General features: G+C 37.2%; 1 protein-coding gene and 1 long non-coding RNA gene across 4 annotated transcripts; one reads left to right on the top strand and one right to left on the bottom strand.

The window, feature by feature from the left end:
* Nucleotides 1–129: 129 nt before the first annotated feature.
* On the top strand, nt 130–16303 carry LOC119616996. 3 transcript variants are annotated; one of them, XR_005233128.1, is made up of 10 exons: nt 130–377; nt 578–619; nt 1728–1820; nt 4424–4471; nt 5110–5268; nt 6087–6145; nt 6573–6669; nt 14066–14791; nt 15872–16052; nt 16164–16303. It is a non-coding gene; the product is annotated as an uncharacterized LOC119616996 (long non-coding RNA). The 3 variants fall into 3 exon arrangements; XR_005233126.1 differs by having other exon boundaries at nt 578–705; XR_005233127.1 differs by lacking the exon at nt 578–619.
* Nucleotides 11863–16181, bottom strand: LOC108231522 (inhibin beta B chain). The gene is made up of 2 exons (XM_017408607.3): nt 15706–16181; nt 11863–14831 (listed from the first exon to the last, which is right to left on the bottom strand). Exons 1-2 carry the CDS (start codon nt 16064–16066, stop codon nt 14050–14052), a joined length of 1143 nt encoding a protein of 380 aa, XP_017264096.1. The 5' UTR covers nt 16067–16181; the 3' UTR covers nt 11863–14049.
* Nucleotides 16304–16790: the final 487 nt, after the last annotated feature.

Raw genomic sequence — 16790 nt, 5'->3', positions numbered from 1 at the left:
AAAGAAAATCCCTGTCAGCTGACTGTGTAGGTGCAGAGGGGCATCCAGGCTGTTGGATTCAAAGCCAGGAAACAGGGAAACATGGAGGGTAGCCAAGTGAGTAGAAGAGAGAAAGCATCTGTTACTAAGACTCGGGGCATCTGGACACTCTTCTCCAGCGCAGCGAAATCCACCAAATCTTTTACGGGATTTGTTTTTCCATTGCAGATGGTCCTTTGCACGTTTTCCTCTGCTGCTCTGGAGGTACCACATATAAGGCTGCGCTCTGCCTGCATCAAGCTCCTGCAGACTGAGGAGAGGAAACTGGAGACAAAGACTGCGATGTGAGCAGCAGGAGGAAGTCCACATGAGTCCTTCAGTCGTTGTCAGGTGGACAGGTAAGTGCTGCACAGTAGTTTTGTTTTTGTTGTATTGATATTTTGAGTGCATTTACTAAAAAAAAAAAAAATCCTTTTGAAACATTTGCAAAATTCTAAAGGTGATACACTTTCAGGGATGCATGTTCTGCAACATGCATTTGTGTTACTTTCGTGGCAGTTCCAAAAGCATTTCTTTTTTTGTTTACTTCTACATTTAGTTTGGCACCATGTCCGAGCAGCACTGGGAATCCAGTAAGAATGTGAGTGATTTGTCAAAAAAACAAAAACGTGAGGACAGATGTTTTGCATGAGGGAATAGCAACCATAGATGTGGACGGAGCAAAGTGTGAGTTCTTTCTTTCTTTCTTTCTTTCTTTCTTTCTTTCTTTCTTTCTTTCTTTCTTTCCTTCTTTCTTTCCTTAAATAAACAATCTGTCTTTATATCTGACAAATAGATGCTGCTGAGTTGGATTTTCTGAAAGCTGTTTAAGTTGAAGATCACATTTTTTTGTCTTTGCAAATGTTCCATAAATTCTATATAAATAAAAAAGCCAATTTTGATCTTTTTGGCTCAGTTGGCCTTTGTTACTCTAGACAACAAGATTTTCTTACGAGAACTAGTTATTGCTGTAGAGAATACAGAGATGGCTTTAAAATAGAAAAATAAATTTCTTGAATGCAAATTACATATTTACCACCATATTTACCACCCTGTTTCTGTACTTTGTATCTGAATAAAAAAGTGTGTTATTAGGAGGAAAATAAGTTTATTTTATGGCACAATATGAAATTTGTTCTCTCTACTAAGAGTTGTTCTTTGATTGATGGATTGTTAGATGGGTAAATAGGTATGTTTAACTGCAAAACAAAAATGTAATCAGAAAATTAATAAATATTTATTTAAGATATTCTTCATCGGAAGTTTGATAGAGTTATTTAAAGTTAAAATACATAAAAAAATGAACTAGTACTAATAGTATTGCTCAATATTACCATTGTTGCGTGTTCTGCATACAGACAAAAACAAGTTTCAGCCACTAGAGGGCAGCATGTTACAAGCTGTATGCAAACCACAAATAAATCAAAATAACACAAAACGTTTTTACTGCCAGAGAGCTGTGAAAAAGCATTATCAGAATTGGTGTGCAATTTACCTTAAAAAGAGACTATATTTAATTTGAATAATTCAAATTCTTTTGCAAAAATATACAATTACATTTTATTATTTTTATTATCTATGATGACCAGAACCTGTTATTCAAGTATAATTAGTATGTAATGAATTGCTTATAATGTTTTTATTGTAAAAGTCAAACTGTTCATGACATTTAACCATGTATGGATTTTTCTGTTTTTATGTCGTTGCAGAAATTTTGTCACCTGGAAGAATCACCCCAACACATGTTCGAGACAGCAGGAAAACATTTGACATCCTGTCGTTTTGGACTGGGTTTTTATGAGGTTAAACATTTTATAAACTCATCTCATACTCTTTATTCGTCCTATCATCTAAAAACTTGGCCAATTTGTTTCAGCCAGCACTGCTTTCAGAGACATCTGCAGCCAAAAAGTGAATAAATGCAAAAAGTTTCAGTTTAAAAGATTACATTGTGAGAGAGAAAACAGTAAAATTAAATATCTATCAGTTGTTGAAACTTAGAAATATGTATTTATTCAGACAAAAAAAAAAGAAAATTCTATTTTTCTACCAGATCCTTTGCTCTCACTCTACAAAACTACTAAGCATTGCTGTAATATTCCACTAGAGGGCAGCACAGTGTTTGTCCTTGATTCTGCCTCCTTTTCACACCTTGTCCAAAGACATGCATTTTATATCAGGCAATACATCTAAATCTTAAATTGAATATGTTGTCTTTTTAATGTTAAGTTTAAATGATGGTCAAATACTTTTTTATACAATGTTACAAAAATGCAAAAGATGAACAGTTTTAATCACTGAAAAACTGCTTTCTCTTGTATCTGTTCGGGGTTTTTTTATGATCCAATTTCAATTTTCCTTTGAAAATTAAAATAACGTGTAGCTTTTATTTAATGTATTTCAGCATACATTTTATAGGCAGTAAGTCTTGGCTGTCAGACCTCTAAGCTGTTGCATTCACACTCACAGTGGATGTTAGCTTTCAGTTTCCTGATTGGATGGATTCTGTTTAGTTGTCTTTGACAGAATTAGGTCCCCACAGGAAATTGTGTGGGGTAAGACCTGAGTGAAGGTTAAAGTGGAACAACAAGAACTGTGACATTAATTCCCTTAGCTGTGCTGATGCAAGCTCCTGCTGGATCATGAAGCATTGAAATCCAACAACCCCTGTCCTCATTAAAACATTTCCTTGCAACCAAACGCTCTCAGGTTTGTAAAGAGAGAAGGAGGCAGATTTCTTATAAATTCTTAATCTTAATCACAATTTGAATACATTTATGTACAAAAAGTACAACAAATTTTTTTTCGGTCAGATTAATTTGACACATCTTGAAGCCTCTGTGTGTTAAAAGAAAAACAAAAAACAACCAATATTGTATAAAGCAAAAGTTAATAAAAATAAAACCTGTAACTTTTTACAAAGCTCTTTTATCTCTTTGCGATGATCGGGGCCAGAGGCACTGAAAAAGACAACAAAATCTGACTCTTTAAAAAAAAAAAAAAAACTTTTCAAGATTTAAATTTTATTTTAGCCATTCCAATAGCACAACATGATAACTGATCTGATATCAAACATTTCATGATCATTTTCTGTTTAGCATAGAGTAGTTTCTGCAGAAAAAAACATGCAGTGAGGTATTTAAGACAATCAAAGAACATTACCAACATGAACAGGTTTTATATGCTGGTTGGCAGGAAAAAACTGCATCAGTAAACCTTGTATTGGTGTGCTTTAATGGGGTGACTAAAGTAAGAGTAGCTTCTGAGCCATGCTGAGACACTGTAGGATGGAAATTGATGCTGATTGGATCTTCTGGACAAAGACAATTTTTAAGACAAAAGTCTTTTGCTGAAGTCTTCTCCCAAACACTTCCAACACCAATGTCAAATTCAGGCTGACAAAACTGGTTCTGTTCAATATTGCTGTTATGATGCACTCATTGTGTTTAAAGTGGTCATAAAATAATTTGCGATTTTGGTAAAGTAGAAAGGATGGAAAAAAAATACACACATATATATAAACATATAAACATACACTTACCCTTTGGTCTGCCTGAAGGTCCTGGAGGGGAAAGGTACATAAATTTAGCACCTTGTTGGTGGACAAAGTGAGCATTAATGTGTTGAAGAACTAAAATATTCCCTCAAGAGTGAGGAAAGGCCAAGGCAGAGCCAGAAATTCAAAGATATCTTGCATTTATGACCAATTCAGACTCTGTAGTTTACACACAGACCACATGGTGCAATGAAAGTGCACTTTTATCATTTTGAATGGGTGTTAAGGAACGTCCTTGTTCCATTATGGACCCACTATGCAACTTCTTCCTACAGCCTTTCCATCAAGAAAACCCCTCATCATGTTTCTTTAACTATCGATACACTGCCCAGATTTAATCTAACAGATGCTAATGCCACATTTGTATCTTACCTCAACAAGAATTAAAATGTTTCTTAAATTTGCCTGCAGGTAAATATACCCTTATCCTCGAGAGTGATTTATCCAGTCTACTACCTATGGCTTTATCAAACAAATGGTGACTTAGGGGCTGTTAGGGGATGAATAAAGTTTTTGAATTGAATTGAAGTACAGCTATGGGTGTTAAAGTCTTTGAAACTTCAATTGAACATTTTACCTCATAGCTTCCAGTGGTCAAAGCAGACAGCAACATGCTCAGGTTAAAGCCTAAAGCTGGGAAAGAATAACTTTAGTCCATTGTCATGTTGTTATGAGTTGTGCAAAAATGCAGCTAATTTGCTGCCCCCAAGGGGACAAGAAAGTTAAATAGGGTAAACCTGCAGCAAATAATTATTCTGTCTCCCTCTTCAGGCGAGGAGAACAATTACACCATCCCTTCTGGATTATTTATCCATCCGTTCATTTTTTTACACTTTTGTTTCTGTTCAGGGCCATGGGTCGTGGAGCCTATCTTCAGCAGGCACTGGATGAGGCAAGGTACACCCTGGACAGGTCGCCAGTCAAACCATTCATGCTCACACTCATACCCAGTGATAGCTTAGAGTAGTCAGTTAACCGAACATAATTGGTTTTTGGACTGTGGTAGAAAACTAGAGTACCTGGACAAAACCCACACATGCACTGGGAGAACATGCAAACTCCACGAGGAAAGACTTCACCTAGGAGACAACCTACAACCTTCTTGCTGCAAGGCAACAGTGCTAACCAACAGCGTAACACCCTTATTCTGATTTTAGGAGGGCTCCAACAAGTCAACCAGTGTGCTGCTATGGGCACAAGGTTAAAAGAAGATCAAACACTGTAGTTTTTGAGTGAGGTAGTTATGCCAAAAATAAGGCTTTCCATTACTGAAAAGGGACTTGCCTAAAGCCATGCCAGCTAACTTGAACAGGCAAACAGAGAGAATGCTGTTTCAAGACTGACAAGGTTTGGGATGCCATCTTGTAATAATTTGTGACATAAACGACCCTCTCCTATTAGCATATTTACTACAGTTGTTTAGTGTACCTTAGAAGCAATGTTGATGTCATCCTTCAACCTTTGCTTGACCAAACCATTCTGCCACAAGGAGGACTCACAATATGTGTTAATGTTCCTGTTTTTGGCTGTTCTAGTGCTGCTGACTGCATCGGGAAGAAGCCGATGGATGTTTCTGGAGCCAACATTCGAGGTTTCATTTGCGAATACCTCCAGCTCACTTTACAGTACATGTACATGGCGCTTCAAAGGGAAGATGCTTCAAAAAGTCCATGCTGATGGGACTGCCAAGCAAGGTATGAGGGTCAAGGAAATATCACAAAAAACTGCCTTCCTTTGGTCCTAAGTGGTTAAATAGAAGACAATGGGACGACTTCTTTTGTTTCTTGAAGATGTTTCAGCTCTCCTTCTTAACGCTTCTTCCATTTTGATTGGGTTGGGTTTTTACAAGTGAAAATGACCCAAACAACTCACACGATGGAGAGCCGAGTCATCAACTCGTGTGACCTTAATTGTCCTATTGTTGTGATTGTTATAGCAACGACTAATAAGCCTGGAACCCCCAACCCATTACTGGAACTGAAGACCCCTTTTGAACGAGAGGTGAAATGTCTTCAAGAAACAAGAGAAGGAGTTCTGTTGTCTTCTATTTAACCATTCAGAACAGTCATGTCCTGGATGACTGAGAATCTACGCCAACATATTACCTTCTTATGGACAAACTCTGCATGTACGTAAACACCTTTTAAGTCTTCATTACCAGAATGCAGAGTTGACAAGGTAAAAGAGACACAAGGCACAAAGTGCATTGCACTTACCCATTTTGCTTCCTCTTGCCCACTTCTGTTTACAAATTCTAACCATCTATGTGCCAGAAACCCAGTAAAAAAAGGTTCTTGGTAAGGTCATGACAACATGTTTTCTCGTGGTAGTTGAAGTTATCAGGCCTACTCTTGAGTCTGGACAACCTTTCCATGCTGTTTTGTTCCAAAAATGCATCTGCAGGTGGCCACCATGTTTTATTTGAAGTCACACACCATGGATATGTTCATTTTTATTCCCAGTACTGATTAGTTTGTCATTATGAACAGATATGGTGTTATTTCACTTTCAGGCGATCCCAGAAACTATCCACAGCATGAAACCTCTGCAACCAGAAATAAAAGAGATCAAGTAAGTACAGGTAGCTACATGTGGCACAGTTTTATATCTGAGTTGCATGTGTATAATAATGAATAAGTGTGTAAGACACTGAGATGTGCACAATACACTATATTTAAACATATGGTGCAGGTGCCAACTCTGACTTGCTTCAGGTTGTCAGCATAGAGTCCAAGTGTCTGGAGATAGGTTTGATATTTACTTGTCTGAGACTTTTCTGTTACAGACCTTTTAGTCACAGTCCACGTTTTTAGGGTGACTAAAAAAATTACTAGAAAGCATTCCATCCTTGTGTCTTTGGTACCTAACATACTCTTGCAACTCCTCTGTTAAGTATTCCTGCAAGATCCTCTAGGTTTTTTTGATCCTGGGATAGTAATATTTAGATTGTCTCTATTTACCAAATGTTACTTCTCTTTTTGTTGTTTTATGTTTTTAGCAACAAGCAAGGTTCATCAGTAAAACAAACATTGGAATCAAGATACTTTGACCAAAACTCCTGCCCAGGTACACTACTAAGAACCGAATCATCTAAAGTGAGTTATTAAGCTTTCTGTTCTGACAAAATGAACATTTAAAAACAAAGGTTAAAGAAGGTGGGCACAATGTTAGCTTTGCAGCTGCACAGACTGTAGATTAGTTTGTAGCCAACCTAAAATGTTAGTACTTGAATTTGTATCTTTTCCCATTTTTATTTACTGTCGTGTCAGTACTTTCACTGATCAGCATTCCTAAGCATCAGTTGCATTTCTAAAGGATTCCAAAACATGAGTGCTAATGATTGATAGTGACATCAATAAATAACCTAACTGTTGCTTTTCTAATCTTATATAGTTTTTGCAACAATATTTTACAGCATCAACAACTTTATGGACAAGTTTTACTGATGCATACTTACAGAAAACGAGTCTAGTGCCCTCTGCTGACCAAACAGCGAACAGCTGCAGGGATTATGGATTCTACATTTCCAACCGTTTTTATTTTTTAGGAAGTGGAAAAGAGATCACAAAAGAAAGAATTTGCACTGATTTGACACTCACAACATGTGGGTCAAATATTGTTCCTGGTATATTGTTTATGCTGGACTCAATATTTTGAAAGTATACAACCAAACTATTTCTGTCAATCATGTCTAATTATTCAATGTAGATAATAATGCAAACTGTAGTGTGTTTAATTACAGATTCTTAGCTCCTCCACCCAAATGAGTAGCAGATTTTTGTCGGAAGTTGACAATGGTTTTAGATTTTGGAGAACTTAAATGTGCGAATGACAGAGTAAATGCCATGATTACAGTAAAGTAGGGTCACTTTAATTGGATTTTTTACTGTAGTAAATGTGGGTGAAACTCATGCTTTGTACTAAACAGCGCCACCAGGTGGCAAGAACGTGTGCTGGATAAACATTGGCAGAGTATTAGTTAAATACTCTGTTAGGCTCTCTTGCAGGCCAGGTGAAACATTTAGACAACTATACAACTATACTGAATTACATTTTTGGAATTTAGCATGAATTTGATCTTTAGGAAAATAACATTAGTCATATTGATCTTTCAGCTGGGAAAATGCTGGTAGATATTATAAAATATTTGCTAAAGAATGAAACCAAACAACAACAGTGTTTTAGGATTTTATTATACATGATTTTTATAGATTGTGCTGCGGTATAGTACATGTTCTTTTATTTTGTTTGATGAATCTTGTAGTTGCAGTAGTAGTAGTTCTCATTTGCTAACATGATTGGCAGTTTTGGTAAATTTCTGCTAAAAGCATCGATACAGATGATACATGTTGGGATATTTTGTATTTATTTAAGTAAATAAATACAAGAATGACTGATCTAATCAAATGACCTCCTTTACAATAGAGACAAAGTCAAAAGTAAAGCTCAGAGTGACTTAAGGGTGGAAGATATTAATCTGGAACAAGGCACTTCTGATGTAACACAGAGTTATAACAGGTAACTGGGCCTGTCGTAATGGGATCATCCTGTGGATTTAACAGTTATTTGAAGTGCTGTGTATGTGGGAACAGCAGACAAGAGTTCAGATCCATGTTCTTTAAAATGTCTATAATTACAAGGTCTTAGCCTTACAGTTTGTCCATGATTTATATTTCCACATAACACAATATCATTTGATACATCTCCACTAAGTTTATCTTCATTATCTAACTTGGTAAATATGTCTATTGTCACTGATATTCATTAAAGTTAGCGTAATGAATATCAGTGACAACTGGTATTGGTACACAAACACAGAAAATTAAATTAAACACAGGATCTGGCATAGTGTTATCTAATTTTATTCCATCAGGTAATTGACTGGACAACATTTCATGCTGCTAATTAGATGCATTTTCTGCCAGCTGCTCAAGGATTTGATTAGTGTCAACTGTGATGGTGTGATCCAAACTAGAGTCACTGTTTTAAGCATTTCTTACAATTATTTGAACTGTACAACCCCTAAAAGATGCCTAGGTCCAGTACATACGTGCATGCTTGTTACATGGCAGGATCATACGGTTGTTCCTGCACTAATCTTTCCACTAAGCTTCACTTTGTTGTTTACTGTTTACCGGACGACTGAGGAGAGAGTGTGAGAGCGGTTTCGTCTCTGTCCCGTCATGACACCAAGCGAGACGACTCTGACTGACACTTTAACCCCCAGCAGGGGATTTGTGGGATTTGTAGTGAAGTGAAGGATTAGGATCTTAGTGGCACACAGTGGGTCTGTGGGTCAGTGTGCTAGTGTATCAGTGAGTCAGTAGGCTTTTAGTTTTCCCGAAGTAGGTCAGCTATCTGCTTTCCATAGGTGGGCCTAGTGCTGGAACTTGCTGGTGTCATGTTGTGCACACCTCCTCACCTGTTTACAACAAACTGTCCTCAAGCCCATGGTCTGAAACCATCACCCGTGCACTCATATTCTCAGCTTTTATTTATTCTCTTCCCCAAACAGAAACAACAAGCCTCTTCTCTCAGTGGTGTTGGACGAAGGGGCTCTGTGGTGCAAAGTGTTTGATAGACTACCAGTCACATTTATCGCAAATGTCAAATTATAATTCAGTAATTAATTACTGAGAAATTTATAGTTTTAGACCTATTCTTCATTTGTAGATTTGTACTTGCAATTCCAGTCAGACCAAACAAAAAAAAAAAGAATTTGCAGGTATTAATTACATCAAATTTCACCTGTAGGCTATGCAGTGTTCTTCCAGTAACTCTTGTGTGCAGAACCTGGGAGTGGTCAGAGACTGAAAAATACAAAACTTCTATGTATCAAGTCCATATTTTGTTACACTTACACATTCAACGTATTTACTTGTTAATTTACGCCCAACTGTTGAAAATATGGTTTGCTTATCAGTTCATAAATCAGTCGGGTTCATGCCTTTATATCACTTTGTAAGACAGAAATGACATGTTTGTGTATAAAAAACAAACAAACAAAACAAAATTAGACTTGTAGCTTAACTATCCTGAAGAAGAATATGCTGGTGTAGATTCTCAGTCATCCAGGCCATGGTAAATTCAAAAAAAGTTAAAAAACAAAAACAACTGGACTTCTATTCTGTAGCTGAAGACGTTTCGCTTCTCATCCAAGGAGCTTTCTCAATTCAGAAATAGAGAGTGTGGAGTTGAGCTTTTAAAGCTAGCTCAACTCCACACTCTATTTCTGAATTGAGAAAGCTCCTCGGATGAGAAGCAAAACGTCTTCAGCTACAGAATAGAAGTCCAGTTGTTTTTGTTTTTTAACTTTTTTTGAATTCCTGAAGAAGAAGTTATGATGCAGTCTAGTAATAAAACCATTTGAACTGTTTTATTTTTACAGCATCCCATAAAAGTCCCAGACACTAATCAGTTTGGCTAGTTATAACAAACTCAGAAGAAAATTTTTGTAAACACCTATTTCTTAATCAAGATCAAAAAGAGAGAATTTTAATTTAAAATAGAAACGTTGCCAAAACTTTGTTCAGTACATTTTGCACTTTAAAAAGAGAAGATTGTTTAGGACAATCTGTGGTTTTGTAGACCATGTCTGCCTAAAGTTTCTTATGTAGCTTTAGGTTGGTTAGATGTAAGGAGAGCGTCAAACACTTCAGAATCAGTCTGTTTGACTCTTTTTGAGAGACAGGGTTTCGTTTTCAAATGTTTAAAACATATTTGTGAGCCACTTTCTTCCAAATTCATCTCCTGGGACTGCAAATGACTCTCTTTGTGCCAATAAGAAGCATTTTGAGACAAGATTGTAAATAACTTTTTTTAACAAACTTTTACAAATCACAAAATCCTTATCAAGCTAAAGTTGAACAAACATTTTAAATGAGTTACTTGGATGGAAATATGTATAAACAGCTTGTTTGGAATATGTTTTTTTAGGGCCATTCTGACTCAGACATTGGTTATAGTTCATTTTGGATGGTGTAACATGAGCACTGCTGCTGGATTTACAGGTGAAGTTGGGAAATTGTTTGGCAGTAGGGGACATTTTATTATGACGTTTTAAAGCAGAAGTCAGACATTTTAGATGTTTGTCTTCAGGACATTTGATCAAAGACGGTTTTCAAACTGAAAAACTAAGTTTCTGTAAATGCAATAGTTAATAATTTTAATTTTCTACAAATGTAGAGTTTAGTATCATGAAATCTTTACTATAACCCATCAAAAAAAAAAAAATGAAGCATAATATCAACACTCTGTTGCTTTCTGATTTGAATGATTATTTAGTTGTCGAAGCTTTAGATTTAGTCTCTCATGCAAATGTGACATATGAAAATGATTAGAGGCCAAGAGAATGTGACAACTGTTTACACATCAAACACAGACAGTCCATAAAGCCACTTCTAGTGTTTGCATGAGCAAACACACCCTTTGTCCTAGAGAAAGCACCAATACATGTGCTTTGTTTCTTAGACATGCTGAATTTGATACAAAAATAACACAATAAATTAATTACAACCTGTTTTTTTCTCAGATTTGGAAATGTGTTTGAACCGAAACATCTACTAGACAAAATGTTTTGGGTTAAATGACACGTTTTTTTGACTGTGAATATGACGAGTTATGTAATATTTTTTATTGACGAGTTTTGATTTTGATCTGAGGTGCAGTGACTTGCCGTTTCACCTTAAAAATGGCAACCAAAATGTACGCAATATATGCAGCATGACAACATGGCTTTATAAAAGATACTTTTTATTAAAAAATATACACTTCAACTGTAAAATCATTTCAACACATGATGCCATTTAAAATATCATTCTTATATTTATATAAAATATAGAATTATAAAAAATAAAGTCAAAAATAGATTTCAGTTGAATCATTTTCACTTGTTACATCATTTTATGCTCTGATATGTACAATACAACAAGTTTAAACACAAATAAAGCTTAGGGAAAAAAAGCACAGACACATTTGCTCTTGGTTGTTTCCACCTTAGTTGTCATTACAGTAAAATACCAGTCAGGCAACATTTACTCTAAAATTACAGTAGGGTGATAAAGTGCTTGGTTTATTTGTGCTACTGTGGCACTTAAATCTCACTTTGCGTCCTGCGACAGGAAGTGGATGCAGGATACAAACAGGTGACAAATTCAAGGAAAGAGTGAACCTCATTCATGTGGGCTCTGAGGGCTGTTTAGCAAGTGGGACAATGATGGTCATAAATTCTAATACTGTCTTCACAAAAACAAATGAAGCAAAATAGTTTGTGTTTTTCATCAGCCGAGTTCGACAGATTTGTTCAATCAAGGCCAGTGAAGCTGCATTTGAGCTGTTAGCAAAGCTTAGTTAGGAGACTTTGTTATTGTTTTTCCACTAAAGTAACTTAAATCATGGATTAAAATAGTTGTTAACAAGAGTGGCTCATAATTTTGGTGAAATATTTTGATTATAAGCTCTTGAAAATGCTCCAATGTTCTTCTGAAATGGGTTTCAGGGGTGCCCTGGCTGGATAGTTTTGATCTTTTAAGACTTTTAAAAGACAGAAAGTTACATCAAGCATAGTTGCTTTAAATTGAAAGTGTTATTTTTAAATACATAACACTTGACATTTTTTAAATTTATAAATGATCAATGACAATAAACAAGTGATGCAAACCTGAGAGTGATTAGGTGTAAATCTTTAAATCAGAAACCAGCTATCAAAATGCCATAAAGATGTTTCCATAAACAGATATAGCTAGATTACCTGGTGCTGGAACGATACTAAATTTACATCATCCCTGGAAACTTTAGACTTTGAAAGCTATAAATGCCAACGTGCAACAGCACATGCTCATTGACCCACCAGCCCCACAGACCTTCACATTAGCAGACAGTGAAGCAATAGCTAAATGTTTGCTCACACTGCTGTGAAATGGCCTTGAGTTCATAAACTGGCAGAAATGATTCACCCTTTTGTGTAAATATTACAGTGCAGATGGAAATTTAACATATTTCAAAAGCATATATACAGCATTAGTCTCCTGTAGGCAGGACGTACCGGCTCAGATCCGCTCTGTTCAGATTTTCTTGCAGTATGCAACAAAAAAGAAGCCATTATAACTTAACAATATGGTGAAAAGATTTGCTGAATGTAAAAAAATTAAATGCTTATAAAACAAGTAATTTCTTTATGGGTAGATGCACAGGTTCACACAAAAAGACTCAATAAATCATTCATGAGATAAACAATACATTTAACTTCATGTATAAAACTGTCTCTCTTTGGTTTTAAAACTTCTTTCTGCCAAAATAATTTAATCTTGAAGCTCAACTTTGCACTTGATAAACTGAAGAAGGCACACTTTAGATCAAAGATCCCTCTTTTAATGTCTTGCTTGAAATAAAGCAGCTGGTTGTTCGTCTGCTCTTGAACACTTCACAGTTTGAAAAGTGTCAAACGTTCAGCCGGTGAGGATGATTTAAGCCCTGTAGTTAATATTACCAATACAAAGAAAACATTTCAACTTTTCAATCTTTTTTTTTTATTCTTTTTTTTAAATTCTTATTTAAAAATGGCTAAATCTACTGTTTCCTAAAAGTAAAACTGCAAAGACATATTGCTTGTTGTGAAGGTGGTCAGACAGTTCTGACTGCCTGGCCTCAGGAACCCGTCTGAAAACAGTCAACGAACATATTTTGTCACCTTTGCCACAACGTAGAGCCAACTAAGAACATCTCCTGCCCTCCCTGAGAATGAGAAAGCACTTAAATAGAAAAAAGAAAAAAAAAGAAAAAACAAAGGAAGACCTGACTGCTTGTAAAGACTTCATTGGTAAACATACCATTGTCTCAACTGTTTTCAAAGCTGGCACCAGTTTAAAAAAAACTACATACTGTAAACTACATAATACAATAAAATAAATACAATTTAGACATTTATACTGATGCAGCTGTATGATTTCAAAGTAAATGTAATAAATTTTAAATAATTACATTAATTTATATTCTAAATACTGAATCAACCTTCAGGAAAGTGGACTTTGTTGTACTTTACAATAGTATGAAGAAATACTGTGAGGCAAAGGAAGCACTTTTCTGATTATTCTTTTTGTAAGATTATTCTTTGTGCATATAATTTCCCCAATAAACTAATTTTAAAACAATAAAAGTGTAATTGTTTTCTGTGTAAAATACACTACAATACTTTCTGTCAACTTTGATTCCTCCTACCTCTATGAAAAGCACTATAAATATAAAGATTTTTTGAGAATTGCATAAGAATTTTAGAAAAAAATAAACATTTAGCATCTTGTGGATATTTCTCAGAATGTAGCTTATAGTCCTGTGTGAAAACTGCAAATGTAGGTTGTCCAAAGCGTGACATCCCTACACTGTTTGTGTGTGCAATTGTTGTGTCTCTGTAAGTCTTTCTGTCTAAAACATAATGCTAAAACAAACTGATAACTACAAAGTGTCTTCTATTTTCTGCTTTATGTGCATCCACAGGACTCCACTATCATGTCAGAGACATCTGTTTTGACAATGCTGTGCTGAGAGTTAAAGTAGACCATGGAGAGTGGCCGGCGCTCGGTGGGAATGCAGCAGGACGACGTGCCCGTGTTGATGCCGTTGACTTTGAGCTGGCTGAAGACGGTGGCATGGAATGAGGATGCTATGCCTGGAGAACCAGACAGATGCAGGGGACACTGGCCAATGCAGTAGTTCATGTGGTAGCCTTCAGGTGCAATGATCCACTCGTCCCACTGGATATCCTTGAACTTGATGTAAAAGTCTTTCTTGCAGCAGACTGTTACATGTTCGCCGCAACGCAACGAACGCTTTCTGATTAAGTGCTTGGAGTGGTCGTCACGTAGGCGTACTTGAGCGACCAGGAAAGGCCGGTTGGGTGTGTCGGCAGAGCCATCCAGAGAGCAAAGGTTCTTCCCGTCTTCTTCACAACTGACCTCGAGCTGCAGCCGCCTTTCGCCTCCGTCCAAGAAAGACTGCAGCGTGCGGGTGATGGGGAACGTGTGCCAGTTACTCTCCTGAACTTCCAGCATCTTTTCTATCACCAGGGTGCGGTTGGAGCCGGACATTTCTCCGTCTGCAGAGAGGAAGACCCGGGCAAGAAGACGGGAGCTCCGCTGGGGGTCCTGAGAGGACTGGGTGTAGATCCACAGAGACGACTGGAGGACCTGGATGCTCTTGCCGCGTTCCTGCAGAAACTGAAAGGTGAGGCTAAGGTTGGCCTTATCACCCCTCTCTGAGTCATCTATGAGACAATGATATAAACACAAATTGTTAATGTATTTGAACGTGTTAGTTTGTTACTTTAAGCACAGATTCATTTAAAAATAAAGAACAAAAAAATAGTTTTTAAACATTTCAACAGGTATATGTAAAAATTTGTGGATTTTTGAAGGGAAATTAATCAAATTCCAGTTCTTTAACTAGTTGGTGGCAGAAAATGATCTTCTCCTTAAACGTTAATGTTCCAGAACTTGAACCATATTTGTAGCCTGTAAAAAGGTTTGGGTCTTTCACAACTTTTACCTCCAAAATAGTGTTAGTTTTATTGCTTTTTTCAACATTTCATTTTCATGGCATTTCTTAGTGACATTTCAAACAAATGTTATTTATCTGAAACAGTAATTCTCAAACCATTAATTTGTTACCTATGGAGTGTTATAATAAGGTCACAGATGGCTACAATTCATGTTCACAATTATTGTCTAAAGTGACATTTAAGGGCTGTAAAATTCCAGTGTGACAGTTTAGATCAAAAAGCAAACCAAGTTTTGAAGCTGTAAAAGGTTTTTTCACATGCCACATTAACTGCCTGTTTTAATGTTTACAGGCAAAAAGACTAAAAATGTGAATGTTACTTTTTCCAGGAGGCGTAGTGCATCTCACCTCAAAACTCAACGCACTTTATTTCATTTGGTCAACCAATCATTCGCATAAAACTGATGACAGATGCTGCGATTCTAATCTTTGTTTCCACATTTACAAAACTGCATAACAACCTGAACAATTAGCGTGGAAAATCTGATCTAATGCGTGCATTTTACGCACGGGCACTGAGTGCGCTCGTATTGGTCACGGCAAAACAGCTTTAATGAGCAGGAAAAGGACCCCAGACTTACTTGTATCTGCAAAGCTCACTATTTCATAGCCTTTATCTTTGGTTGGTACATTGCTTTCTAGCTCCAGAGTGCCATCCTGTCTCACGCGTCCCGAGTGCAGTTTGCGTAGCGCAGTGAGGAGCGCAACCCGGGGCACGGTTTCAGTGATGTTTGGCCTCTCTTTCAGGTGGAGTTTGTCCAAAAGTTGCTGTTTGGCGAATTCTATCATCATCCTCTCCTCTGCGTCTTTCTCCATCGGCGGCAAGCCGCAGGTGGCGCAAGCCGGAGAGCCGCTGACCCAAAGACCCTTTAACAGAAAGGGTGTCAGCAAAATGAGAGAAAAAGACGGCGCCATCCTCCAGCGTGAAGTAAACAGTTGCATTATTGCACTCGGAGTGAGAAGACAGCAAATACAAAGTTTTTGGATCTTCTTTCCTCTAAATTGTTTCTTCTTGTCTTTTTCCAAATGCTGTGAGAAGTTCTTTTTGTCAGCTGGACGCCGTGAGGGCAGCAGGTGAGAAAGCAGCAGAAGTGGCGTCTCACCCTCCTGATGCTGAAGATATCTGGGGTAATCCACCAAAACTGGTGACACGTTGGAGGGACGCACCAATGAGCGCACCGGGGCACCGCGGAAATTACTGGCAGAGCATCAGACTGTCCTCTCACAGCACAGACACTCACACACATCACGCGCTCACATGTTGGCAACTGACTCACAGCCACTCTTTAAAGGTTATATGGCTGTGACATACCTATATGAGCTCACTTTATTATGAACATACAAGGTGATTGCTTTTTTTGGCTACAATAACGCTTGCCACGTTGCCCTGTTGCGCGACCAATGAGGCAACTATAACATCTCCACAGATCAAAGTTGCAAACCTGTGCCCTTTAACCCAGTTAAACTCAGAGAGGCACAGCCAACAAACTGAGCTCAAAATGTGAGAAAGGGCTGGGTGATATGAGACATCTCAAACAGGTTCTGTCATGTTTTCTGCAAGGTGGCACAATAGGCTGTCATCATGCAGCCAAGGGATGATGTCTAGGGTGTGTGTGTGTGTGTGTGTGTGTGTGTGTGTGTGTGTGTGTGTGTGTGTGTGTGTGTG

This window comes from Kryptolebias marmoratus, linkage group LG4, assembly GCF_001649575.2.
Source record: "Kryptolebias marmoratus isolate JLee-2015 linkage group LG4, ASM164957v2, whole genome shotgun sequence".
Lineage (NCBI taxonomy): Eukaryota > Metazoa > Chordata > Actinopteri > Cyprinodontiformes > Rivulidae > Kryptolebias > Kryptolebias marmoratus.
Note: the sequence above shows the minus strand (reverse complement) of the source record. Positions and strands in the feature narration are given on the sequence as shown.

Bases quoted from the DNA above. Each gene is read 5' to 3' on its own strand.
- LOC108231522 (XM_017408607.3), bottom strand. From the start codon at position 16,066: ATGCAACTGTTTACTTCACGCTGGAGGATGGCGCCGTCTTTTTCTCTC. The intron at 14,832-15,705 runs GTAAGTCTGGGG...ATTGTCTCATAG, and splicing joins AGTGAGCTTTGCAGATACAA to ATGACTCAGAGAGGGGTGAT.